Source organism: Mustela lutreola, chromosome 6 (assembly GCF_030435805.1).
Source record: "Mustela lutreola isolate mMusLut2 chromosome 6, mMusLut2.pri, whole genome shotgun sequence".
Lineage (NCBI taxonomy): Eukaryota > Metazoa > Chordata > Mammalia > Carnivora > Mustelidae > Mustela > Mustela lutreola.
In genome coordinates, this window is record NC_081295.1 from 15,508,806 (window position 1) to 15,535,996 (window position 27,191).

Genomic DNA, 27,191 nt, shown 5'->3' on the forward strand with positions numbered 1-27,191 from the left:
TTCTGATTATGCACCTCTTACTAAAAACTGGGATATCCAAGGAGAATGAATGCAGTGAAGAGGCAGAAAATAAAAAGAAGCTCCGGGAGTACCAGATAGTTCTATGGGTGCCTTTCATTAGTTCCGGACTGGGGAATGCCTCCATGATCAATGTTAGGCTCTGAATCCAAGTTAAACACAGGGAGAAAACAAGGAGACTGGAGACGGACGCAGAGGAGGAACGGGCCAATATTTCACCCATCCCTAGAGAAAACGAAAGATCAATATACCGATCGTAGGCTGGACCCCTAAGCACTATAAGCACTGTCTTCTCAGTCTGTAGAAAAGAAAGAACCAACATGTGGGGGCATTGATAGCCACAGGTGAAAACTTTAACTCCGTGATAGAGATACCTGAAAATGTTATTACTCAGCCTATTATTACCCCAGCAGAGGTCGATTTCATGTGAAGTAGTTTTATATTTATGCCAAAAATAAATCAACATCCAACTAGAAAAAAGATCCTGTCAGCCAACGGACTTGAACCTAGGTGACCCTCTGCGATAGAAAAGGAATGGCATTTTTATGAGTCACGGAGCTTCCCCTGCCTCGTCAATCTGATAAACTGTTTCTGGAAATCGAGAGTGCTGCTGGTCACCTTCCTTTCCCCTAAAACACGTCACACCGGAAGACAGGGCCGTTTTCTCTCCTGCTGGACAGACGCATGTATAGCTGGCTTCTGGACACCGGGGAGGATGAGGTGGTCACGGAGGAACCAGGCGGGCTGCTGGGGTGGGGGAAGGACGCTGGTGGGGGCTGGTGTGGGGGGGAGCCGGGGGGGTGCTGAGCCAGAGGAAGGCATGCTGGGCAGAAAGCAGGAAACTGTGATGCAGAGACGAGGAAGGGCAGTGGGCAGGGGACCTAAGCTGGGTGGGGAGAGGAAACCAAGCTGATCTCCAGGAATGGAGCGAAAGGAGGTGGTAGGGAGAAACCACGTGGCCGGCTGGGGAAGGAGAGCCGTGGGCGGGAGGCTGGTTCATTTCAGGTGCTGGGGCAGGGAAGACAGAAAGGCTGTTTGCAGGACTCAAAAGAAATCAGCTTAGAATTCTTTATTTGTGGGGGTTGGGGTGGGAAGGCAGGGGAAGCAGAGAAGGAAGGCACAGAGTGAAAAGGAGGGGTGACTCTGTAGCTTCTGAGGGTCCGAGGGAGCTCCGCCTGATCTCACGGGACAGCGAGCCCTTTCCCTACGTGACCGCTTATCCACGGCATTCAAAGTGCAGCCCGGGGAGTGAATGTTTAATTTTTTCACTACGTAACTGGCCATAAATCTCTGGAAAATGTGGGGAGTGATGCAGTTGATTTGAACCTACAAGGTCTGAATTAATTCACCTTCATGCTTCACGGAGTGGAGCAAGTTTACAACACGGAGGAGAGAACACGTCCCCAGCGGAGCTGGGGAGTAACTTCGTCGCTGACCTGACTCGGATCCAGTGGAAACTAAACATTCGGGACATACTTTTGCAGTAGAGGGAGGAGAATGGAAAACAAAGCGAGCTTAACTGAAACAGGAGAAAGAACAAGACGGCCAGGACTTCGGCCAGGACGGCCACCATCTACTTTCTCATGACCCCCCCCTCCCGCCCCCAGTCCAGTAAGTCTCCACCCAGCATGCGTTGTGGACGACATCACTCACTTTCCAAACATACTCCGGCAGCTTCCTGCTGTCCAGAGCCCGGCCACGCCACGTGGTCACCTGGGCAGAGATGGGGCCAGGTCAGGTCAGAGTGGCAAAGAAAGCCACACCAGGGCCCACGAACTGCTTGCTTTACCACTGATCTTTCCAACCCTCTTCCTTAGACAGACTTGTGCGCCATGATGGGCTCACGCCAGGCCAATCCCAGCAGGAGCAAAACACGCAGGAACACACAGGCAGTGCCCACGATCACTGCTCTGTTCCAGAAAGAGCACAGGCCCCAGAGAGAAGGGTGTGGGAAGGGAGAAGGGAGCTTTGACTCGTTGCATCTTCTAGTACCCCACGCCCCCTCCTGGGGCCAAGATGTTTTTCTCTGCTTAGCAGTCTGTGAAGCGAAAGCACTCAGTCTATTTCTGTACAGATTCAATGGGCTGCTCTGCTTCTCAGAAAGGCTCTACCTGGCAGTGATTATCACATCAACGGCCTAGGACATCTTAATCCCTTCCGAGTGAATCGTGAGGCTGCTTAACCCCAAGATTCTAGCCATATTCTCGTCCCTGAGAGTCATCATGTCCTAATTTTATGCCCCATATTTGTCAATAAAGAAGATTCCATATTCAGGGATGCCTGGGTGGCTCAGTGGGTTAAGCCGCTGCCTTCGGCTCAGGTCATGATCCCAGGGTCCTGGGATAGAGCCCCGCATCGGGTTCTCTGCTCAGCAGGGAGCCTGCTTCCTCCTTTCTCTCTGCCTGCCTCTCTGCCTGCTTGTCATCTCTCTCTGTCAAATAAATAAATAAAAAATCTTTAAAAAAAAAAAAAGAAGATTCCATATTCAAGAGGACCCCACTACATGAGGGCTTCTAAGTTCTTCGGGAGGCTCAGTGTGGTACTAGAGGACAACAGTCAGATACACTGAATGCTAAAAACAAACGGGAGGAATTCACAGGTGTTGGGACACCTCGCCGTGCCCGCTGTTTGGACAGTGCAGGGCTGTGGGAGAATGTCTGAGAAGGAAGGACATCCTCATCCACTCTCTACCCCATGACGGTCGCCTAGAAGAGCCCTCGGACAAATTAGCACAGAAAACACGATCTTGTGTTTCCATAGCAGAACCTGGGGCCAGCAGGTGTGAGACAGAACCAGACAAACCATACTCAGGAGTGCATTTCTTACGGGAACATCCTAGGTCTTCTCTCCTTCCTTCACATCTCAACTCCGGTGTGTAAACACTGCAGGACAGCTGCGATGGGCAAGGTAATGCGACCTGCCAGATTCCACCTGTGGCACACGTGTCCTGACTCCCTGGAGAAACATTGTTTCCAAGTACTTTAAGTTCATCACCTACCTATTTAGTGTATTCAGTTTTTTTTTTTTTTTTAAGATTTTATTTACTTATTTGACAGAGACAGAGATCACAAGTAGGCAGAGAGGCAGGCAGAGAGAGAGGAGGAAGCAAGCTCCCTCCTGAGCAGAGAGCCTGATTCAGGACTCAATCCCAGGAATCTGGGATCATAACCTGTGCCAAAGGCAGAGGTTTTAATCCACTGAGCCACCCAGGCGCCCCTTCAGTTTTTTTTTTTTTTAAATAGAGATTTTATTTATTTATTTGGGAAAGAAACAGAGCATGAGCAGAGGGAGCAGCAGAGGGAGAGGGAGAAGCAGATTTCCTGCTGAGCAGGGAGCCTGACGTGGGGCTCCATCCCAGGACCCTGAGATCATGACCCGAGCCGAAGGCAGAGGCTTAGCCGGCTGAGTCACCCAGGCGCTAATATTTATTGTATTTTCATATTATAAAAGGGACATATGCTCAATGCCGATACTGAAATAAGCAGGAAAGTAAAGAAAAAAATTATTTATAATCCAGCAGCCCAATGTTACCATTTTGGTATCTTTCTAGTCTTTTTTTATGTGGGGTGTAATTTACTTCTCAATAATATCATGGCACATACTTCGCTTACAGGCTAATATTTTTATGTCATGAAATTTATGCCACATGATTAAAGAGCCCTTGTAAATTACAGAAACTTAAAGACAATATCAAAACAATGTGACCAGAAGACAAAGACCACCTACTAGATTTCTTTTGGCCCGAGATTGTTTTGGAGAAATGTAATAAGCTATTAGGTTTATTGAACACCATAAACCACAAGCTTTGAAAGAATTTTGGAAACATAATGTAACAGGATAATCTGTAGAATACAGGGTAGGAAAATCTTGAAAACAATTTGCTCTTTTCTTCCCACATAAAAGATCTGTGTTCACCAAACTATTTCTTACAAGGAGATGTACTAGGTAGTGATGAGCTGGGCAAGAATCTTGTACTATTCGTAGCTTTCAATAATAAACCAGAAATAGGGACACCTAGGTGGTTCAGTCATTAAGCGTCTGCCGTTGGCTCAGGTCATGATCCCAGGGTCTTGGGATCGAGCCCCCCGTGGGGCTCCCTGCTAGGTGGGAAGCCTGCTTCTTCCTCTCCTAGCCCCCTGCCTGCATTCCCTCTCTAGCTGTGTCTCTGTCAAATAAATAAATAAAATCTAAGAAAAGTAATAAGCCAGAAATTATATATAAGTATGTCACTAAAGAAAACCAAGAATACAGATGGCACTTAGTAGGAATGAAGACTTATTTTATGAAGGAAAAATTAGCTAGAGACAGATGGGAAAGACTGAATGAGGTTAGTGTGGGAGCAAAGGCCTCAGAGTCTGCAAGCTGAGTAATCCTCGTACTGGGTGTTTCCATCCAAACAGCTCAGGGAAGTGAAACGTCCTCGTAAAATGTCTCTGGCAGTTAATGGTATTTGTTATCATACTGTCGTCTCGTGTAATAAGTCAATAGAACACGATGAAATATTTAAATGGCAAAAAACATCGGCCTGTAAGTAAAGATGGTGGGGGAGGGGAGGTTAACCAGTCCATTTTTCTTACCAAGCTAAATGTGGAGGAGGAAGACCGAGCTCCCCAGCATTTCACCGCATGGTCGCTCCACATCAGCAGATGCTGGGGCTGGAGATGTTTATTGTTGGAGGACAGACTTGTTTTTCTGACCTCCTCTCCTTACAGACCTCCTGGGGAGCCAGGGGGTGCTTCTCCTTTGTTCTCCAGTCCACAGCTTTTGGTACTTGTAGGGTTTCTTTTGCTAGGGTGTATCGGAAGACCCATTAGGGAAGGACTTGAGCTCATTCAGCTCCACGGGGTGGTGTGAGGGACTGAGAGAATGAATGGACACCGCAGGAAGAATGAGGGCGGCCTCTGATTTTGAGGCCTGAGTTTGGGCTTTCCTTCCGGAGCGGACAGATACGTGTTTCCAAAGTACTCTAATAAGCACACGTGTCGTGATTTAGAGCAAGAGTGACTCACGATGCTAGAATTTTCCTACCTGCAGGAACCAGCCCCTCCGGTGTCCCTGTTCCCCTTGCCCTCGGTCATCTTGGCAGGAAATTACTCCGCTGTGTCTCCCGCACAGGGGATGAACGTTAGAAGCATTTCAGCGGACTGTGGCAGGGGCTGGAATGGGGTCAAGTAAAAGTAAATACCAGCCCTTATTAGGCGATCCTGGCCTCCCAACGAGCATTTGCCCTGATCCATGAGCAACTTCCCGCTGGCATGGAAAGCCGACCTCTAAGGCCACCACCTCCACGTGACCATGACCGTTTCCTGACCTCCAGGAACTTCTTTAGTCAGACACCACTTCCTCCCTGGCTCCTCACACTGGATTGTCTCCCTGATGTTCCTGGATTTGCCCTGAGGCGGGGGCGCCACACGGTGGCAGAGGGCTCTCTTCGGGACACCCAGTGCGCCCACGGCCAACCCCCAGGGACGAATCCACACCGTTTTCCTGCGTTCAGTGTCCTACTCGGGCAACAGTGGTAGCTCTAGAATTCCGATGTCCCAGAACGGCTCTCACATCCGCGGATGCGGTGGTGTTGCGATGGGAGAGGACCCATGGCATGCGTTTGTTTAGTGACCAGAGGATTGTAAATTATATGATGATTTTTAGTTAATGACTATTAAACGCTCAGAGCTATTAAGGCTATTAATTAATGGTTCCTAATTTTTTTTTAAAGATTTTATTTATTTGACAGAGAGAGAGAGAGAGAGAGATCACAAGCAGGCAAAGAAACAGGCAGAGAGCGAGGGACGGAAGCAGGCTCCCTGCTGAACAGAGAGCCTGGGCTCGATCCCAGGACCCTGAGACCATGACCTGAGCTGAAGGCAGACGCTTTAACCCATGGAGCCACCTAGGCGCCCCAACTTGTTCCTAATTTTTATACCAAACCATTTTCTTTCTAATTCAGTTCCATCTACTTCTACTAGCTGTAGGCTGCCTGAAGTGGAAGGCTTCTTTACTTGGGGAGTTCCCAAAGTGCTGAGCACAACTGCTGTAGGCAGTTGGATGAATGAAGGAATGAGTAAATGAATGAATGAATGAATTTGTTGGGTGAGCTACTGTGGGGTTCTCAATCTATGGGGTATAGAGCAAGACAGGATAGATTTGGAAGGAGGCTGATTTTCTCCTCAGTTCTGCACCCCCCTCCCCGGGCACGGCCCCCTGTCTCTTGGTCTTCCAGTCTCTCTGGGCTGCGCTCTCATTCCTAAGCAAAGGCCTTCACTGAACAAAGCTCAGGAGACTTTCAGCACTAAGGAGTTGCAATCACTGAGCCCCTTCTAAGCAATATAAAGGCAAGCTCTTCTCACTATCCATTTTTGTTAACTGAGGTATAATGAAATTATACTCAATAAAATCCATCCTTTTTAGGTGTGTAGGTCTGTGAGTTTTGACAACGGTATATAGTCATGGAACTATCACTACAATCAAAATAATCAAAATAGAGTATTTCTATCACCCCAGAAAATTCCCTTGTGCCCATCTATAGTCATGCCCCTCCTCCCTTCTGGAAACGTCATTCAACACCCATAAAATTCCAACCCCTCTCCCTGTACCAACACCGTTACTACACCTCCCACAGACTGCTGTGGGATTCCCTGGTCTCCCCACTAGACCTTCGACGAGGCCTCCCACACTTCTCGGAGGGCTCTGTAAATGTAGACATTTTTAGAGTATCGTCCATCACCCTCGTCTCGTTTCTGTCTTGCTTATCCTTGCTTCTCCCCGGTTCAACATCTGCCTTCATCTATGCTCTTATGACTCTCAAGGCCTTCCTTCCTATTGCTTTCCTCTGAGGGTTGTGCATTGTGTCTGTATTTCTAACAGACCCATCACCACTTTATATATCCCATGAGCCCTCGCAGTTCTCCACATCCAAGCCAGACTTAGTTCCGGCTCTGTTCATCTGCCTCCTGCCATGTTCCTTCCAGGAGTGACGGCACCATCATCCCAGGCAAGCTACAAGTGGCCCGTCCCACGGCCCCATGTGTAGGTGGCTACCCTTACATGTGTCTTGAAGTCGCCTCTCTCACTGTATTAGCTTCAGTGATCCCAGTGTTGACTTTGATGAACTCTGGCTTCAACTGGTATTTCCCTGGTTCTGGCTCTTAGCCCTCTGAACATGGTCCATCGGCTGCTAGGGCTCTTTTTCTAACATAAAAATCAGATCACTTTCTTCTTCTTATAAAAAAAAATACAAAATCCCAAAACAAACACCAGAAACCATCCAACAGTGACTCCGCAGTGTGCACAGGAGAAAACCCAAGTGCCCATCGATGGTAATCAAGCTCTGGAACAGCTTGGCCCTGTCCTGCTGTCCCAACATTTCTCAGCCTCCCTGACCTCTCCTACCCCAGCCACACCGGACTTCTCTGGGTCTGGCGTGTACTTTGGTGCCCTTGAGTTGAAATTCAGTGTTTCTTTAGGTCAGAGGTTGAGGCTTTTATGAAGTGTTCTCGACTCCCTTCGAGGGAGTGGAAACACACCCTCCACTCCCTGCTCAGTCGGAAGCTGCTTTTGCTGCTCCTGTGTGGAGTGCGTTCGAAATGCCAATACCACACTTTCTAGATGCCTCCGTGGGGGGCAAACCTGTGCTCCTCACACGCCTCGTGGCATCTCCACGCCTCAGATGCAATGAAGAATTCCAGAAATGCTTACTGAAAACATTTTGCCCAATAGTAGATATGTAAACATCAAGGCAAAAATTCTGTACGATTTCTGTACTTTTGCTTACCCATTGCTTAGTTACACCACAACAGAGCCACACGGCTTATTAACATTGTTCTCATGTTTCCTGCTTGGACGTGGATCGATCTGTGACAACGACAGTAAGGATCTTCATGACTTAGAATTTTTTTGCTCTAAATCTAATCCAGGAGCACTCCAAGAATGAGAAGTTGGATTTTGGCCATTGATGGTTACCAGTAGAAGGTAAGGTGTGGCCATAATGCAACATTTTATGTATGAAACCCAACATCATAGATTTTAAGTGCTTTGATAAATTTTCCCATCTTTGGTATCTCCCTTCCATCCATTAAAAAACTGAAATAACATAATTATCATCCTACACCAATGCAATCCCACCACACTGTTAAAAATGAAAACTCATTGAACTCGCTCATTTTCTAAGGCAGAGCATCCCACTTAATGTGCTGCGGAGGAAGGCAGACGGTGACATGGTGATTTTCCCAGCCTTGGGAGGTGTCTGAAGTGAGCAGTCACCTCCATTTTTCTGACCAGAGTAAAATCTTATCATTTTGAGTACAATAACGTGAAAAAGGTCCAGAGACACTAGACTAAGCCACGCCACTGTTTAAATATCAGGCTGAATTATACCAAGTTATTCTCTTCCGAGTTCTATGAGGGGAATCAGTTCGCTAGAGGAGTTTTATATGGCGGCAGAGAACATTTAGAAAAATAGCAAATACTATGACGTCCCAACATCTGATTTGCAAAGTGTAGGCAGAACATAAGGATTTAAGGCATCGCACAACACAGCCTGGGGAAGGCTTTTGGAGAACGTCACTCACCGTTCCAACCAAAGGGTAGATGAACCCCGCGCCAATGCTGGCCCGGACATCACTGATGGGCAAAATGAAATCTCTGGGTACGCCTTTCTTATCAGGCTGGTGAGACAGAGAAAGGTGGGTCTTGGCCATGCAGATGGGCAAATTTCCAAATCCCTGTGAGAAAGGAAAGGAAACGTGTTCACTGAGTGCAAATCAATCTCCTGCATGTGTTCGACTTGCAGCACACGCCGTCCCCGAGGCTCAGCTCAGGCACGGGCTGGGTGCTGGTTCGCTGAGCACCAAGATAGGACGAACCCTCACCTCCCCGTGACCGTCCCGTGGTTGAGGGTGTCTATTATTTATTTTGGAGAATTCTCCTGAAGGAAGGTAGAATGACGTGTGTGTTTGGGAGAAAGTATGGCTATTTTCAGGCAAAGTAGAAGCAACAGCAGCTGTCGAAACTATTTCCAAGGATATTAATATCCGGGGCTCAGCAAGGTAATCTGGAGAAAGGCCCATAATGAGGCTCTCAGTCACGTTGTTCACTCATTTTTGGAAGCCGTCACGAAGCAAAGGGTCCCTTTGTGTTGGTTTATGAATCACGGCTATTTGATCTGTGGTTACATTATATGAACAAAGATGAGGTCACTTTTTAAGCCTCTTATTTTTAAGGACCAAAGGCGATGCCTGACCCAGAGTTCCAAAGGTGAAAGGGCAGGAAGTCACATGTGGGTCTCACAAAAAGGACAGTGTCCTCGCAGCCTGGTTCCAATTAAAGGGGACATAGTGTCCCTTTAGAGATTTTGTTAATTAACGGCAACCACACTCTGGACACATAACTTTTAAGGAATATTCCTTCAGTAGACAGGGATAAAAGGAACACAGTCTTCAGAGGTAACACATGCAGACTTTCTTATGATTCAGTTTAAAAGTATTTGGACGATTTTAGGATATTTTCATTTGGGGGATGGGGCTATTCTTTTTTTGGAATGCTGGAACACTCTCATCTCATGATCAGAATTCTGCTGGGGGACAATCACAACTGCTCTACAGAAATGAGGGCAGGAATTGTGGGCTTCAGAGATCACTCAACGAGTGAAATAATTTGAATTGATGTAGGTTTCCAATTTAGTATTTTGCCAGTACAGATATTAAAAAAAAAAGAAAAAACCAGTATGGTATATACTAGCACCATATTAGTTCACATAGAAGTTTTTTAAGACTAAAAAAAAAAAGGGAATAAACTAATGTTAGAATAAATAATAGTCCTTAAATATTATTAAAAACTCATGAAAATAAAAAGACTCATAACAAGGACCTTACTTTACTCATTTCATTACCACACAAGTGCAGTTTCACTGTGGACTGAACCAGTGTTTAGAACAACTCTGGGTAATTATTTATTTTGTAAAGATTTATTTCTTTATTTGAGAGAGAGAGAGCGAGAGCACGCACATGTGCATGCAGGGGGAGTGGCAGTCAGAGAATTTTAAGCAGACCCCTCACTGACCGTGCAGCCTGATGCAGAGCTCGACCCCATGACCCTGAGATCATGACCTGAGCTAAAATCAAGAGTTGGACACGTAACTGACTGAGCCACCCAGGTGGCCCAAGGGAATTATTTCTTTTTTAAAAGCACAAGCTAAGGGCATACGTGGAAAATTCTAAGAAAAAACAAGTTGCTGACCATTTTACCAAACCTGGGAGAATATGCTGGCCAGCACTGGTAGTATTTAACATACTATCAAATACGATTTACAAACAGGACTTAGGAGTTGGGAATTTTAAAAAGTAGATCAGTGCTACGCCTAATGAAGCCCTTGGAAGTGCTTTGATTTCTATCCTATTGTGGCAAACCGGAGGGGGCATTTGGGGCTTGCGGTCGCTCCAGTGGGGGTAGCTGAACAAGCTGGAGTGGATGTAGTTCCTGAAACAGGTTCATTTTTGGACCAGACTCAGGCTGCTGAGACCCGGTCATCTTGAAGCTGCTTGCCGATTTGCCTCTGTCACTCTCTAGAGGTAGAAGATGACCAAACCTTCACCTTGGGTGAACTATCTCAACACCAAGCCATGAAACACTTGCATAAAAAAAGGAACACTGAACACCCCCATCTTTAAATGCTGCACGATGACTTGCCTTCCCCCGCACTGTGTTAACATTTTTAAGGCAGTAAGAGCCCTGCAATGAAGAGGAAGCACTACAGGTCATCCAGACCTGACGCCACAGCCACACATCTAAGAAGTTCAATGTTTCTGGCTGAGCAGGAAGGACTAACCACCAATCACATGTCACAAATACGACCCCACCCATATCAGACACTTCGTAACCATATAAGTCAATGATGTATCTATCAGAGGGCACATGCCCTCTCCATCACATTCTATTTATAGTCAACAAACTACCCAAGGATGTTAATTCAATTTTTGTAGACCAAGGAAATTAAGCCACATTCAGCTGGTGAGACTTTTAACAGTCCTCACATCAAGGTGAGTATTTTTATTTTTTTTTAAATTTTATTTATTTGACAGACAGAGATCACAAGTAGGCAGAGAGGCAGGCAGAGACAGAGGGAGAAGCAGACTACCCCTTGAGCAGAAAGCCCGATGTGGGGCTGGATCCCAGGACCCTGAGACAAGACCTGAGCCGAAGGCAGAGGCTTTAACCCACTGAGCCACCCAGGTGCCCCGAAGGTATTTTAAGAGTCCGAGGAGAATTTTTTCCCCCCTGAAGTATAACTTTTACCTGTTGCGTGTAACGATCTATTTTGGATTGTGCCTCAGGAGACAGTTCGATATCTTTGGCTCCGTACACAGTCTGCGCAATGGTTCTTATCTTTTCTACAATTGGAAGCTGCAGAAACACAAATGACAACAAACTGTTAATGTTAATCTGGTTAAAGAATTGAGGGAAAGCTTAATGAGCTTTTCTGCAGTCATTAAAATTTCCTACCAGATTTTGTCCTCAACAACCCCGGAAGCAAATACTCTTTCCTCTATCGACCTTAAAGTATGAAGAAGTATCAAGAAGCTTTAGATGTTCACTTAACCCAAAAGCTGCTTATCTAGTTAATCATTTTTATCTATTGCATTTTTTTTTTTAATGTACCTTATACTATAGTTTTACAAATAGGAGCCTCGTAAATAAATACTTAAATGCTGGTGTTTAAGTATATTTTTTTGTGAGTAGGAATGGGCTGATAATGTTTTTTTAAGATTTTATTTATTGAGAGAGAGAGAGCAAAGAGCAGGAGCCGGGGTGGGGGTGTGGGAGAGAGAGAATCTCAAGCAGACTCTACAGAGCATGATGCTGGGTTCAAACTCATGACCCTGAGGTCATGACCTGAGCTGAAATCAAGAGTCAGATACTTAACTGACTGAGCCACCCAGGTGCCCTGGAATGGGCTGATGTTAAATGTTGATGTGATGACTTTAATGGGAATTCAAAGGTTGGACCTAGTGTCACTTTAGCAAATTATGAGAAATCATGGAGGCTGGGTAAGAATCCAAGAAGGCTAGATATGGGCAAATGAGTGTATGGGGTAGAAAGAAACAGCCTTCCATAATGCTGGACGAGAAGCCCGGATACAGAGAGCTGGTAAAATACTGCAAATGATCTGGAGAAACAACAGTGGTTCATTCGGAAAGGGATTTGCCAGAGATAAAGTGACTCTTATTTATGCAAATCATTTGACAAAAGCATTCATAATTTCACTGTGCAGAGAACATACAGAGGCGTCATGCAGTTAGTGGATTTACTGTTTGCGAACAGCTATTGGACCAAGTGCCCGCTGGTGGAATGAATATCAACCAAGGGGCAGAAATTTTCCATGGCCTTCTCCAAAACGCTGCCCATCAAACACAAACTTGACTAGTTCCCTGCCCTCAGCTCCTGGAGACCGCTTATCTACCTTCCGTCTCTCTGAATTTGGCTATGCCGGCGACCTCATACAAGTGGAATCAGACAACATTTGTCCTTTTGCATTTGGGTTATTTCAGTGAGCATGAAATTCAAGGCTCATCCACGTGGTGGCCTGTGTCTGAATTTCCTTCCTATTCCATTGTACGCATCCACCATATTTTTTCTTATCCATTCATCCACCACTGGGCACTTGTGTTGTCCCTACCTTTTCGCTGCTGGGAATGACGCTGTGATGAGCACAAGGACAAATACCTCCTTGACACCAACTTCCAATTCTTTTGGGCATTCAGAAATACACATTTTTCGTCTATGACTAATGTTTATTTGAAAGTATTTGAGGAATTTCGAGCAGATGCCAGACTGACTTTGTGAGCTGTGTTTTTTAAAATTCCCAGAGGAAACTTGCCGCCACCCAAACATGACAGATGACCCAAACACAAGGTGTAGAAGAGCAGAAAAGCACCGGCTGCATGAATCCTGGTTGGGTGGTTTGTTTCTCCTCCTCACCTTCAGATGCCAGACCTCTGTGCTTCCCAACAAGTACTTGTATCTGCCGCCTGTCATTCCAGACTTTTGATGCCCTGCCCCCAGTCTTGCTCTGCCTGGAGAAGATGAGGGTGCTCCCCTGAGAGCTCTGGCAGGCGCACTGCTGTCCATCGTGAGTCTAAGAGGATGCACCCCCCACCGCCCGGTGTGCGTCCTGCAGCCCCGTGCTGGATAAATCAAGTGATCAGTGGACACAACTAGACATTCCAAGACCAAAACCCTTCCCGGACTGCTACTGCAATTCTTCTTTTTCACTCATGCGTACAAGTGAATATAAATAAAAAGATGATCTTGGTTAATATATCTTTTGTTTTTAATATAAAAGTTAAAAACTGCCCTGATAAGGCAGCTCCCATCGCATACAACATATTTATATTATGTCCGTAGGCAAGGGACTGCTCACTTTGGGGGGGAAGTGCAATCATTAAAGAAAAAAAGAAGAGCCAAGCTCACCCTAATGATCTTGATCCGAACATGATATTCACTTATACTGCTTTGTTCTAAATGGCAGTTGTTAGAAAGCAAACAAAGTGGTCAAATAAATCATGAATGCCCATGCATTAATCACTCCTGGCTTTCCCTGACTCTGTAAGTATTTCCCAACTTCTTCGTTCACCACAAGGTTTGGCCTCCCATCCCTAAGGTCTAGGAGAATGACCTGCGTGCAGCAGGCGTTCCACAAACCTCTGCCGAATGGCTAACGTACACTGACTTCAAGCGCTTTCAAGGTGTTACGACAGGCGAAGGACGTTGGGCACTTCTGAAACAATGTACTTCGGACGCGGCGGGGACAATGACACATCACATAATTGTGACTGAAGCGTGTGTGTGATAAAGCTCTGCATAAACACTACACGGAAGACAGAAGACGCTGTGGCACAGAGGCCGGCAGGGAAGTCAGCAAGAGCCGCTGACGCGTACAGAGGTCGTCGAGTCACACCTGAAGGACAGCGGAGGTTTTAAAAAGCCGTGAAAGGAAAGGTTACTCTACACTAAGGGAAAGGCACACGGCGTCTTCTGGAAATAGGACTGTTCTTTGTGTACTATGCACAATTGCTTAACATGTTAATAAGCCCCTTCACAAAGTCTCGTGTCGATGCTAGGATCTTTGGTCATTTTTGAACTAATGTCATGTTAAATCTTCATCTTCACCAAGATCATAACTCTGAATATATTCTACATTTATTCCCTCCCAGACCTCTTGAATGTATATTTAAGAAATGGAAACACTCTGGAACAGAGGTGTCTGATGGCAACTTTCTGTGATGGTGGGACTGTTCTCTTTTTAAAAAGTTTTTATTTGAGACACAGAGAGAAAGAACGAGCAGGGGGAGCAGCAGAGGGAGAGGGAGAAGCAAGGAGCCTGATGCAGGACTCGATCCCAGGACCCTGGGATCATGACCTGAGCCAAAGGCCGCAGCTTAACCGACGGAGTCACCAGGCGCCCCCATGATGGTGAGAATGCTCTATATACATGCTTCTCAGGTCTAGTAGCTGGCAGCCCTGTGCAGCTACTAAGCAGTTGAAATGTGACAAGTGCCACCGAGGTCATAAATTCTTAATTTTAGTTAATTTAAATAACCACCTATAACCAGTCGCTACGGCACTGGACAGCACAGATCTGGTAAATAACTGTGACCAATTGTTACATTGCTGCCAACCTCCTGCTGAGTAGGTACACTGTAAAACAGCTGAGTGACATGGACTTGGAGCATGTAGTGACCTCACGCTTAATTATATTCATTTTGTAGCTATGGGGAGCCTGGCTCATAGAAGCGGAGTTGGTCAAAGTTAGACAGCATATCTTTCTTAAGCCTAGGAGACCGGCTAGAATTATTAAATTATTATTTTTAAAGATTTTATCTCTTTATCTGAGAGAGAGAAAGTGAGCAAGAGCATGAGTTGGGGGGAAGAGGGAGAAGCAGACCTCCTGCTGAGCAGGGACCCCCCTCCCCCCAACCATGGGACTCGATCCCAGGACTCTGAGATCATGACCTGAGCTGCAGGCAGACACTTAACTGACCAAGCCACCTAGATGCCTCTATTAAATTACTGAAAACCTGTATTTTAGTGAAATAAAACTGGTCTACAAATTCCAGAAAATGTTTTAAAAATGTTTAAAATGTTTTTTCATGAGAAGAATATGCAAAAAAGAAAGTGCAATCAAACAAAGCTAAAATAGAACAAAATTTAAAAGTTAAAAATGAAGCTTCTAGAATCAAAGGAAATGAAGTGTGAAGGTATTACAATATAGTGGCATCTCATTTTACTTGGAGGTCAAGTTCTAAAGTCAGCAGCCCAGAGGGTCTCTTAGAAGACCCATGAAATCATTAAGCAATAAATACTCTATCAAAACTCTAGAGTTTCTTAAGCTCACGACTGTTGAAGGACTGGAACACATTGTTGTTTCTTCTGGAGCCGCACGGAATGTTCTATTGTTTTACCAAGGCCATAGACCGGAATTCGTATGTTAAGCGATCCTGGGGATTAAGGAGCGCATTTGTCGTGACGAGCATGGGATGTTGTACAGAAGGGCTGAATCACTGAACACATCTGAAACTAATATTACACTGTCTATTAACCACCTGGAATTTAAGTAAAAACTTAAAAATTAAGTGATCCTATGCTGTGATACCAGCAAAATGTATTCCAAAAGCCCAAAGTATGTTTAAAGAGAAGGATCAATGAATAAATGTGTTGGCTGAACAGAAATCTCTGGACTCAGTAATTATGTCAATTCATATTTTGTATTTTTTTTTTGAAGATTTTATTTATTTATTTGACAGAGATCATAAGTAGGCAGCGAGGCCCGCAGAGAGAGAGGGGGAAGCAGGCTCCCTGCTGAGCAGAGAGCCCGATGTGGGGCTTGATCCCAGGACCCTGGGATCATGACCTGAGCTGAAGGCAGAGGCTTTAACCTACTGAGTCACCCAGGCACCCCCATATTTTGTATTTTAAATGAGGCATGAATTTTAAATGATCTACAAGTCAACAGCCTTTCTGGTACTTCGAATGAGAGTGTAATGTGAAACCATCGATCTTCAGTTACCCTGAGTGCACATGAGGTATCAGGGGCTCCTTGCAACAGACCTCGGTGTCACGGGACCAGTGCTTGTACTGAGAGCAGACCTCTGTGTCTTCGAGAAAGCTTGTCCCTGGCTGAAAACCAGCACGTCTGAGCTACTAAAGGTGTACATGCCGCCTTCCGCGAGTCTGCTCACTGAGCAGCTGTCCCGGCTGGCTCCTTGGCTCAGGGGGGGACAGGTTAGTCCAGAAGACTCCCAGAGGAACTTCGTTCTCCTAAGGCAACCGGGGTGTGTGGTGGATATAGCTGGGGTCCGGGAAAGGAGAAAATGTCTATCACCAAACAGTCTCTATTTGTCTGTGTCAAACGATGACCCTGAGGAATCCACATGGGTGATCCATATATTCTCAGAACGGAACAGCAATGTCAAGAAAGGGACATCAGAGGGGCGCTTGGGTGGCTCAGTGGGTTAAAGCCTCTGCCTTCGGCTCAGGTCATGATCCCGGGGTCCTGGGATCGAGATCGAGCCCCGCATCGGGCTCTCTGCTCAGCGGGGAGCCTGCTTCCTCCTCTCTCTTTCTCTGCCTGCCTCTCTGACTACTTGTGATCTCTCTGTCAAATAAATAAAATTAAAAAAAAAAAAGAAAAAAAAGAAAGGGACATCAGAAACGTGATTGTGACCCAAGTGAGGAAGGAATGAATGGGGTCTGAGCATGTGGCTTTGCCAACTAACACACACGGTGATTTTATGGCACATGTGTTGGTTCTCTTTCCACAAACCTTGCTTATAAACCTCAACGTGTGGGCGCCTGGGTGGCTCAGTGGGTTAAGCTGCTGCCTTCGGCTCAGGTCATGATCCCAGGGTCCTGGGATCGAGTCCCGCATCGGGCTCTCTGCTCAGCAGGGAGCCTGCTTCCCTCTCTCTCTCTCTGCCTGCCTCTCTGTCTACTTGTAATCTCTGTCTGTCAAATAAACAAATAAAATCTTTAAAAAAAAAAAAATAAAAAAAATAAACCTCAACGTGTTAGGAGACTAGTACAAATGAATGCAAGGTGTGGTTTCGGTTCTATTTGCACATGCAAGGAGCCCTTGTTTTTACAAGTGTCTCTTTTTCTTGGCTGTTCAGCAGGAGTCAGAATTTCCCTCTTGGATCTCCTGGAGATGTGCTTCCAAAGAAAAAAACTCTGGGTGTAAAAATCTCACTGAAGGGCACAGGACAATACAGGTGACCTTTGAGCACGGTGAGAGTTGGGACACTAATCGCCCTCGTCCCATAGTCAAAAACCCATTAATAACTTTTGACTCCTGCCCCTTCCCCCAAACTTAATGACTAATTGCTTACTGATGACCAGAAGCTTAGTCCATAAAATAGCTGATTAACATGTATTGTCTAGGTTCCGTGTGTTACACACTGTATTCTTACAACAAAGTAAGCTAGAGAAGAGACAATGTTATTAAGAAAATCATAAGAAGAAAATACAGGGGCGCCTGGGTGGCTCAGTCATTAAGCGTCTGCCTTTAGCTTAGGTCATGCATGATCCTAGGGGCCTGGGATCGAACCCTGCATCGGGCTCCCTGCTCGGTGGGAAGCCTGCTTCTCCCTCCCCCACTCCCCCTGCTTGTGTTCCCTCTCTCGCTATGTCTCTCTCTGTCAAGTAAATAAAAAAATCTTTAAAGAAAGAAAAGAAGAAAATACATTTACAGAACTCTGCTGTATTTACTGGAAAAGGTCCGCATGAGTGGAGCCAGAAGGTTCAAACCTGCGTTGTTCGAGGGTCAACTGTACTTACGATGAAAGGAAACAGAAATCATTTTTTTGATAAAGAATGACTACTAAACAAGTCCCCAAACTCTCTAATACTGGAGTGACTGAAAGTCCATATGTTGTTTTTCCTAAAAAATCCTAGAGTAGGTGTCTCTTTTGAGGTGGTATGTTGTATGTGGTACCTTTAAGGATACTATCTGTGATAATATCAAGTAACATTCCTTAAGTGGAGATGGATCCTGTCACCTAAATTTACGTCTGAATGTCCAGGAAACAGATCTAGTGGTGGCAGAATATGGCTGGCTAACATGTGGAGGGACACTGACAGGCCACTGTACAATCCCTGAGGCTTTCTTAATCGGCCTGTGATTTTAGAGCCAAGAATGCATTTCTGGAAACTTCGATCTTGGTGACGTGTCACGTTTCATGTTAGAAGAGAGCATTTAAATGAAATTACAGGAATCCTTGTGGAATGCCCAGCTGAAAGAGATAGAGGCCACCCTTCCTTTCCCATCAGGTGCTATTTCTAGCCTCCAGGCAACAAAGCTGGGAAGCGCTCTGCTGGAACCACGTGGGGCGGAGCAGGATGCGTTGAGGAAGCCGGGATGGTTCTAACCACAGGCTCTGGTCTGATGAAAGCTACCAGGTACCGATGAGTGAGGCAGCCCGTGGGCTGACGGGGTACGTGAGACACTGCAGGCCAGATGAGATCTGACAGGAAACACAGAAGCCAGGGCTGAAACGGAATCTTAGTTTGACGGAGATCTGAGGGGTGTCTGCAGAAAGGGGTGGTTTGGTTAAGGGGAGGCCATGGGGGAATTTGCAGCTGAATCGTGGAAAGGACGCCAGTGACAAGAGGCTGACGATGGGCTTGAAGAAGCCTGGGTTCAAAGACCGGTGCTCGATCCTCAGAGAAAGCAGAACGCAAGAGAGTGTAGGATTTCTGAATGAGATGCCGAGCTGTCTGGAAAATAGAAGGAGCCGCTTTCTACAGAACACTCCAAACATTCTGTTGCACAGCAAGGGGAGAGAGCTGAACCTGTCAGTGGGAGCAAGCCCGCCGAGGGTAAGTCTGAGAAAGGGAGGAAGGAGCCGAAGCAGGTCAAGAGGACTGAGAGGGGGAGATAATGGTACAAGGACGGGGCAAAAACCCCAAACAGACAAACAGACAAACAAACAAACAAACAAAAAGCACATCCCTTCTCCCTAACAGTGGTTTTTTCCTTCTTTTTTCCCAATTACTGGGAACTATAGAAGACATACAGAACATACATATCATTTTCAGTTTTAATATCCCATCAATTAGAACTATATATACAATGTGAGTGCACTTAATGCCCCAGAACTGTATGTTTAGAAAATGGTTAAAAGGGGGAAATCTCACATTATATATATTTGTACCACAATTTAAAAAGTTCTATGTACACATATAGAAGTATTTATACTTATCTTTATTTATTTATTTCAAATTTGAGACTCTAGTTGCAAACGCCTGTAGGCCGATTGAAAGAGAGCTCACAAAACCACCATAAGAACTGACGCATGTTTCAGTTTGAATCATAAAGAAACAGAAAAAAATTCCTCAACAGCCAACCTAAATACCGCCCCCGAAGCCCCCTGCCTCAAACAGATCAGCAGGAGAGCAAAGTCCCCCAAACACACTCAGAGATCAGGGACGCTGGCCGCCCTAGGCTCAGTCCTCTCTCCTGGCCGGGCTGGTCTGTTTTGATCTCCCTCCGTCCAGTCCCCGCTGCGATCAAGAGAGTGGCTTCACACAAAGCACAGGAAAGACCTTTTAATAAAAACAAACACTATCCTCTCTCACTGTCAAGGTTAGAGGAAGGATATGAAGATGATTTACAACATTCACTCCTGATTTCACAAACACGAGTCAGAGTCGGATTTGCAAACTGACTTTCCGGGCCCCAGAGCCTTTGCACAAGTGACTGACTTTTTACTCTACCACTAATGGCTCTCAGTCCCAATGCAGAGAGAATGTTGGTCATCTTCCTTTAATTTGGCGCCTTTCATTTCTCGGTACAAGAGGAAACTTGGCTTCTAATTCCTGGTTTCAACCCACGTGACCAGGAAACCAATTCTAGAGGCTAACACAGTCACCTGCGTTACAAGACAATTTTTTTTTTAAGGTTTTATTGATTTATTTGACTGACAGAGATCACAATTAGGCAGAGAGGCAGGCGGGGGCGGGGGGGAGCAGGCTCCCTACGGAGCAGAGAGCCCAATGTGGGGCATGATCCCAAAGGCAGAGGCTTTAACCCAGGGAGCCACCCAGGCGCCCCTACAAGACAATTCCTGAAGGTCAATTCAGGAAGTTTTCTCCGGAAGTGAATGTGAAGAGAGAGGGACCGTTAACCTGGACTGCCTACTTCTTATGTTCCTGCATTCTACTCTGAGGCTTTCCATTTGGTCCTCACAGCCACTTGGGGCCGTTGGTGTCAGTAACCGACAGGGTTTTCTAGATAAAGAGGCTGAGGCTCAGGGGGAGGAGTCAGCTTGCTCAAATCAATATCCACCACAGGAGGCCCAGGCAAGATTTAAACTTAATTCTCCATGACCTCCTTTCTTCTTTTAACTATAATATGTTTTTCCTTCCATCAAGTGCCCATGTGTTTCGGGGCAAGTCCCTCACCTTCTCCAGGCGTTTGAAACATGGAGTTGAGCCCACACACCCCAAGGCACTGGGTGAGATGTGCTTGGAATAATGCACGGAACAGGGATCTGAACGCTAATAAACCGTAAGATTCATTTTTCTTTCTGCTACTATTTTCCTATGTGCTTGTGGGAATGGAGCAATTATATGGGTCAATGATAAAGATTTAACTGTCAAAAGTCCCACTACAAAAGGGAAAGTTACAGAGAAAATGACTTCTGGGGGAGTGTGATCATCCCAAAGGGTCGTAAGGAAACCTTAGGAACTTATTAAGCTTAAACATACTTATTCTCACCAGATACATTTCCTTTAAGCAATTAGGCCACTGCATCTTTTTTTTTTTTTTTTTTTTTTAAAGATTTTATTTATTTATTTGTCAGAGAGAGAGAGCGAGCGAGAGCGAGCACAGGCAGACAGAGTGGAAGGCAGAGTTAGAGGGAGAAGCAGGCTCCCTGTGGAGCAAGGAGCCCGATGTGGGACTCGATCCCAGGACGCTGGGATCATGACCTGAGCCGAAGGCAGCTGCTTAACCAACTGAGCCACCCAGGCGTCCCAGGCCACTGCATCTTATTCCCTGTTTTATTAGTTTATTTTTTTAGATTTTATTTATTTATTTGACAGACAGAGATCACAAGCAGGCAGACAGGCAGGCAGAGAGAGAGGAAGGGAAACAGGCTCCCTGCTGAGCAGAAAGCCCAATGCAGGGCTCGATCCCAGGACATGACCTGAGCCAAAGGCAGAGGCTTTAACCCACTGAGCCACCCAGGCACTCCCGTTTTATTTTTTATTAAAAATTAAAAAAAATTATTTTTAAGTAATCTCTACATCCAACGTGGGGCTCAAACCCACAACCCCTGAGATCAAGAGGTGCATGCTCCACTGACTGAGCCAGCCAGGTGCCCTTCTTATTCCCTGTTTCAAAAAGTTATTTTCAGAATTTATCACCAGCTTCCCCCAGTTCCATAATCAAAAGTTGCCTACTTAAAAAAAAAAAAAAGTTTTCTACTCTTGAATTAGAGGTGACTCTGGGGGCACCTCTTAGTCTTGGGGTTGTGAATTAAAGCCCTGCATTGGGGGTGCAGATTATCTAAAAATAAAATACTTTATCCTTTTTGAGAGAGAGTGAGCACTAGTGGAGGGTGGGGAGGGGCAGAGGGAGAGGGGGAAGCACATCCCCCGCTAAGCAGGGAGCCTGATGTGGGACTCGATCCCAGAACCCCTGGGATCATGACCTAAGCCAAAGGCAAATGTTTACCCGACTGAGCTACGCAGGCGCCCCTAAAGGTAAAATCTTAAAAAAAAATAATAATAATAAAAAGAAGCTACTCTGATAAAAGATGTTCAGAAATGTTGTCTGAAGAAGAATGGTTGCTTAACTCCATTTTCTGTCAAGTTCAGCATGGAAGCCCACCACGCCAGAACAGCCTGTTTCCTGCTTCAACTCTGGGCTCCTCACCATCAAGCCTCTCACCCTGGGGGTTGTCCCACCCCACAGTATCTCTGAGGTCAAGTGTTTCTTCTCCTCTCTAGCTGTTCCTCCTTCCACTGGGGTTTTGAGATGATTCCTACTTTCCAAACGAAAGCATCACGTCCCGTGCTCCTGCGCTATGTCAGATGCCTCCACGTGGTCTCAGGTGACCTTCTTCAGTAACACAGAACCAGGGCAGAAACAGGACGCCATCAGGCCTGCAGGGAATGCGTTCTTGGAGGAACACAGTCCGGGGAGATGGCAGAGGGCCCACAGGAGTCCAGTCTGCACTGAGAAGCGAAGGCAGTGGGGTGATTTGTCCAAAGTACTTTAGTATTTCTTTTTTCCTGTAGGGCAAGCCCACACATATCAACCTGCCAAGCGTGGAAGGATTCGTTGAGGGGGAATGAAGAGTCCCAGGAAAACCATGAGTTAGTCTGTAAAGGTTTGCCAACACGACATAAGAAATGGTGAGGGAAGAAACGTTTGAGCTGTGTTACGGACTGCACACCAAGGAATACCGATTTCTAGACAAGATTCTAAATGGTCTTCTATTATCTAAAACCATCTTGCCAAAGTGAGGAACACAACTCTTAGGGAGGCAATACACAGTGAAGCAATCATTCTTCTTGTTGTGCAGTGATATGCTGAGATGCTGTTAGTTCTCTAAGAAATAATCATATGATCCACATCTAAGTTCTGTGTTATAAGAAAAGGGAGAAGAGTATGCTGCCAAAGAGGCAAGAATCCTAGCAAATGCAGGACGTTAGTCCATAGTATAATAAATTTCTCCCCTATTTATAGGAAAGCAGACATTTTAACAGCATTATCTCCATGTGGATGGGAATTCAGAAAGAAAATTAAAATACTGGAAAGAAAAGGGATTCATTTTTGGGGTAGTGCCTGTGTGAGACAGTGTAACTCAGAAATACTTCTAACCCACTTTCTTTTGACTTGGGAAGGTTTCCTTTAAAAAAGCCCTTCTGGGGCACCTGGGTGGCTCAGTGGGTTGAAGCCCCTGCCTTCAGCTCAGGCCATGATCCCAGGGTTCTGGGATCAAGCCTTGCACCAGGCTCTCTGCTTAGGGGGGAGGCTGCTTCCTCCTCTCTCTGCCTGCTTGTGATCTCTGTCAAATAAATAATATCTTAAAAAAAAAAAAATGAAAAAAAAAAAAGAAAAAGAAAAGAAAAAAGAAAAAGAAAAAAAGCCTTACTTTGTGAAATCCTTCATTCAGAAACTGCCTTTGCCACTCAGAGTGGGCTAGTTCCACATCAGTCGGCAATGGTTGGAGGCTCCTAGAGCAGGCCAGAGAGAGCGAGGCCCCGACGGTGATTTCTGTGAGAGGGTCCAGGGCGGGGATAGGCACTGCAGACCACCAGGCAGACTCGCCAGGGCAGAAAGACCTGGGAAGGAGCACAGAGCATCCCGGCTGGCCCCCACGGGATGGTCCCTCTCGGAACGCCCATGCTCAGGCGCATCTAGCTTCTGCTTCCTTCTTCAGGGTCAGAGAACGAACTTCTTCCAGCGAGACCATTTTTTCTTTATGTAGAATCCAGGTCTCCTCCCTGTACGGATCCTCACCCCTCTTCCCCGCACCCCATAACCCAGAACACACCTGTCTCTTGTTCATGACATGGTCCTTCCACATGGTAAACCTGCTGCGGTCTAACCATCCCCGATTGAGTCCTGAAATTCCTCCACTCACATACATTTACGGAATGCCCACAGCGCCCCTCACTTTGTACGGATCCTGTGCCTGTCACCACTGTCCTTCCTCTGTGGGCAGGTCCCCCCTGTCAAGGAGTCGTTCCCCCACCCTGACCCCCGCTTTCGAACACAGGCTGAATTCTGAAAAACAGAGCAGGGTGATCACCTCCGTCCTTCCAGAGACTCCCAGCTCTGCGTCTTTCAGGGTACGGGACACTGGGCAGTTGGGCAACATCCTTTGACTCTAGTTTCTGGATGTATAAATGGGGCGAATACCATCAGTTCCTACTCAACACGGATGTCGAGGTGAGAGCAGCTAACAAGCATGAGGTGCCCCCACGCGTGGCACCCAGCGAGCCCTCGGGGAGCGTGAGGCTTAGCAAGAAGACTAATGTCAAGCTGCTGGATGACGGGACTCTGAACGTCGATAATGCCACTTGTCCTCTGTGCCCCTATGCTGTTGGTTTATGCATCTGAGCTGGAAGGAGGAGCGATGTTAACGTCCGTGACATCTGAGAGACCCACAGGGTGTGCGAGGGATGAAGGACTGAGAGAAGCAGCCACCGGCTTAAATGCTGAGCGCTCTGACAGTCACAGGCTGTCGATGGGGACAAATCCAGCAGCCAGAGCCGGAGCTGCAAGAATTTGAAATAGAGGTGCAGGCGGGGGCCGAGATGAACAGAGGGAGGTCTGGGAGGTTCAGATCCTCTGACTGAAGGCTCCTAACGCAGCTGTTTAAAAACGCATTAGCCGATCGACCAACTCTACTTCTGGGTGGATGACCCCAAGGACTGAAAGCAGACTCTTAAAGAGATATTTTTATACACATGTTCACAGCAGCATTTTTTATAAGTCAAGAAGCATAGTTAGCCAAAATGGCCACTGGTGGGTGAGTGAATCGACAAAATGTAACCTACACACACAATGGCAGGGATGTGCAAAACCACGGGTGAACCCTGACATTACTCTGAGCAAATGACGGAGACCGAGTGTTTGCACGCACTGTCCCCCACCCCCCTTTATCTGCTGAAGACGGACTGTCAATGTGATCAGTGTTAGGGGACATGGGGACTTTGGGGGCAACTAAGTTGATGGAATTAGGATGGGGGACTTTCAGAGTAACGAGGTGATGGGACCGGAACCCTCATGAATGGGATTAGTGCCCCCCTGAAACAGAAACTAGAGACCCCACCTCTCTTTCACCCAAGGATACAATGAGAAGACGGCGGTGCATGACAGAGGAAACCAGCCCCACCTCTGCCCAAGCCTTGAACTTGGACGTCCCAGCCTCCAAAACTGTGTGCAGTGAACTTCTGCTGTTCACTGGCGACCCTGTCTGAGCTGTTTCTTCCAGCAGCATGAAAGGACCAAGATGGAGAATAAGCCCATCATGAAAAAGACAAGAACTGGATGATTTCACTTATATGAGATACACAGACCAGTCGGACTCACAGAGACAGAAAGTGGAAGGCTGGCTACCAGGGGTGGGGGTGGCGGTGGGGCGCGGCAATGGGGGGCTGGGGTTTAACGGGCGTAGAGTTTATGCTCTGCAAGGAGCTCCGGAGATGGGGGAGGGGGTTGCACCCCAATGTGAACGTACTTAACGCTACTGAGCTGTACACCCCAACACGGCAGAGATGCTGAGTGACAGGTCACGTGTATTCTACAACTAAACGTATATTATAAATATTATACATACAGCTCCAGAAAACCACAGTGAAAGACGAGAACCATGGCAGAAATGGACGAGGAAAACACTGCTCCTGATTTCACAAGCCTTAAGAAGTCGCTCCGAAGACCAAGCCCTGAATGCGTTAGCTGTCCAACCCCGTTCCCCAAAGCCCTCCTCGCTGAGGCCTGCTCCTGGAGAGTAGAGCGGAGCTTTGAGAGCACAGGTCCTGGGGCAAGGAGAGCTTGTGTCCTTGGCCACCAGTGTTGGGCAGGTGGCTCAACCCCCTTCCCCTGCAGCTTCCATATCTGGAGGGTGGCTGTGGCCAATAAACAGGATGAATGCTACCAAATTCTCCGCACTTGCCCCACGCACAGGCAACGCCGCTCTCACGGCCTCTGAGCTTACCTGAACGTCATACAGGAACCGGAAGCGGCTGCCCTTGCTGGCGGCGTCCCTCACAGCTCGAGCCAGCTCCACGGACCCCTTCCCGCCGACAGACCAGTGATAGCAGGGGACCGCATCAAAGGCTCCGGCCCTCCTTGCAAGCTCACAAACTAAGTCAATCTCGGCGCGGGTGTCGGTCCTGGTGATGAAAATGTTTGCGGTTTCGCATCTGTATTCATTTAGTGATGTTTTTAAAGAAAGACTAACCGTGTATACAGAAACTTTGCTCCCTAACACTGCATATATTTTCAACATCAAAAGTGGTTACGTTGTGTTTAAATAAATCAGACTTAAAGGAAAGCATTGAGGGGAGGAAGAAAAGCCTCTCCAACAGGACTCAGATATTTCAAGTTGTTAAGGGTTTTATTGAGAAAATTCCATAACGTAACCCTTTGATCATCCACAGTCTTTCAGACAGAAAAGCTGGGTGGAATTAAATAAATAAATAAATAAATAAGAGCCACGGAAAGGTTAACTCACTATATAGATTTCATTTCCCATAAACATTTGAGAGACTTCTGCTAAAATGAAGCCGACCCAACCCAACCCCAACAAACAGACAGAAGGAGCAGAGTATTTCTATATAGTTTCAGATGAAGCCTTCGAAAGACCAAACTCCCTCCAGGCACCCAGAGAGTTCACAGGGCGGCCGGCAAGAGGACCACATGCGAAGCAGCGGCTTCACTTACTTGAAGACATTCAGAGCCACGATAACAGGGACCCCGAAGAGCTGAGCAATCTGGATCTGCTTCTGAAGGTTACAGCAGCCGTCTGCCACCAGCTGGATGTTCTGGAAGGAAACCAGACCCCCATGAACGCCTCCCACCAAAGCTGCCAAAGTACGCTGGCAAGTCCACTCTGGCAGGTTTGGCTTCCATCCCGCTCCCTTTACTGTCCTAGAAGCTACAAAACAAGCCCATAAAACACGTTTTCCTCCAAGAAAAGGTGGCGTACAGAAGGAGTAGGCTCAGAGGCAGAATAATTTCTGAAATCTTTCTGGGTCCAATGGTGTACCAGGGTCCTGGGCCAGGTGGCTATTCCTGCTGCTGGCTGCTGGCTGGGGCATAAGCAATGAGCCTGCTCTCTGTAGGTTGGTAGACAGGAGGGCACAGGGCCCCAGGGAGGGTGAGGAGTGTGGGTCAGCCATTCTGGGCTCAAATCCCTGGTGCCACCTGTAGGAGCTAAGAGGTACTGTTGCCAGTAAATCAAAGTCTACCTAAGAGTTGAGGAACTCAAGCGAGTGATAGAGCCAACTGTATATGCTCCAAAAGGCAGCTCCCCCACCTCCCCAACCCCTCCACGCCCCCAGCAGAAGAATACGAGAAGAATGTTTGTGTCTGTGCTGGAGACTGGGCTCCTGTTCTAATGGCTGCTCAGAGGGCAGGAAGCAGTACGTACACGAAGCCTATA

General features: G+C 46.7%; 1 protein-coding gene across 1 annotated transcript in view; it reads right to left on the bottom strand.

The window, feature by feature from the left end:
* MTHFD1L (methylenetetrahydrofolate dehydrogenase (NADP+ dependent) 1 like) overlaps window positions 1-27,191 on the bottom strand; it is a 184,260-nt gene that overhangs the window by 44,320 nt on the left and 112,749 nt on the right. Inside the window, exons 23-26 of the mRNA XM_059176779.1 lie at window positions 26,471-26,571; window positions 25,743-25,920; window positions 11,308-11,415; window positions 8,586-8,738 (exon numbers count right to left, since the gene is read on the bottom strand). Of these exons, the coding sequence (XP_059032762.1) occupies window positions 8,586-8,738; window positions 11,308-11,415; window positions 25,743-25,920; window positions 26,471-26,571 (540 nt within the window). The remainder of the gene's footprint in view (window positions 1-8,585; window positions 8,739-11,307; window positions 11,416-25,742; window positions 25,921-26,470; window positions 26,572-27,191) is intronic.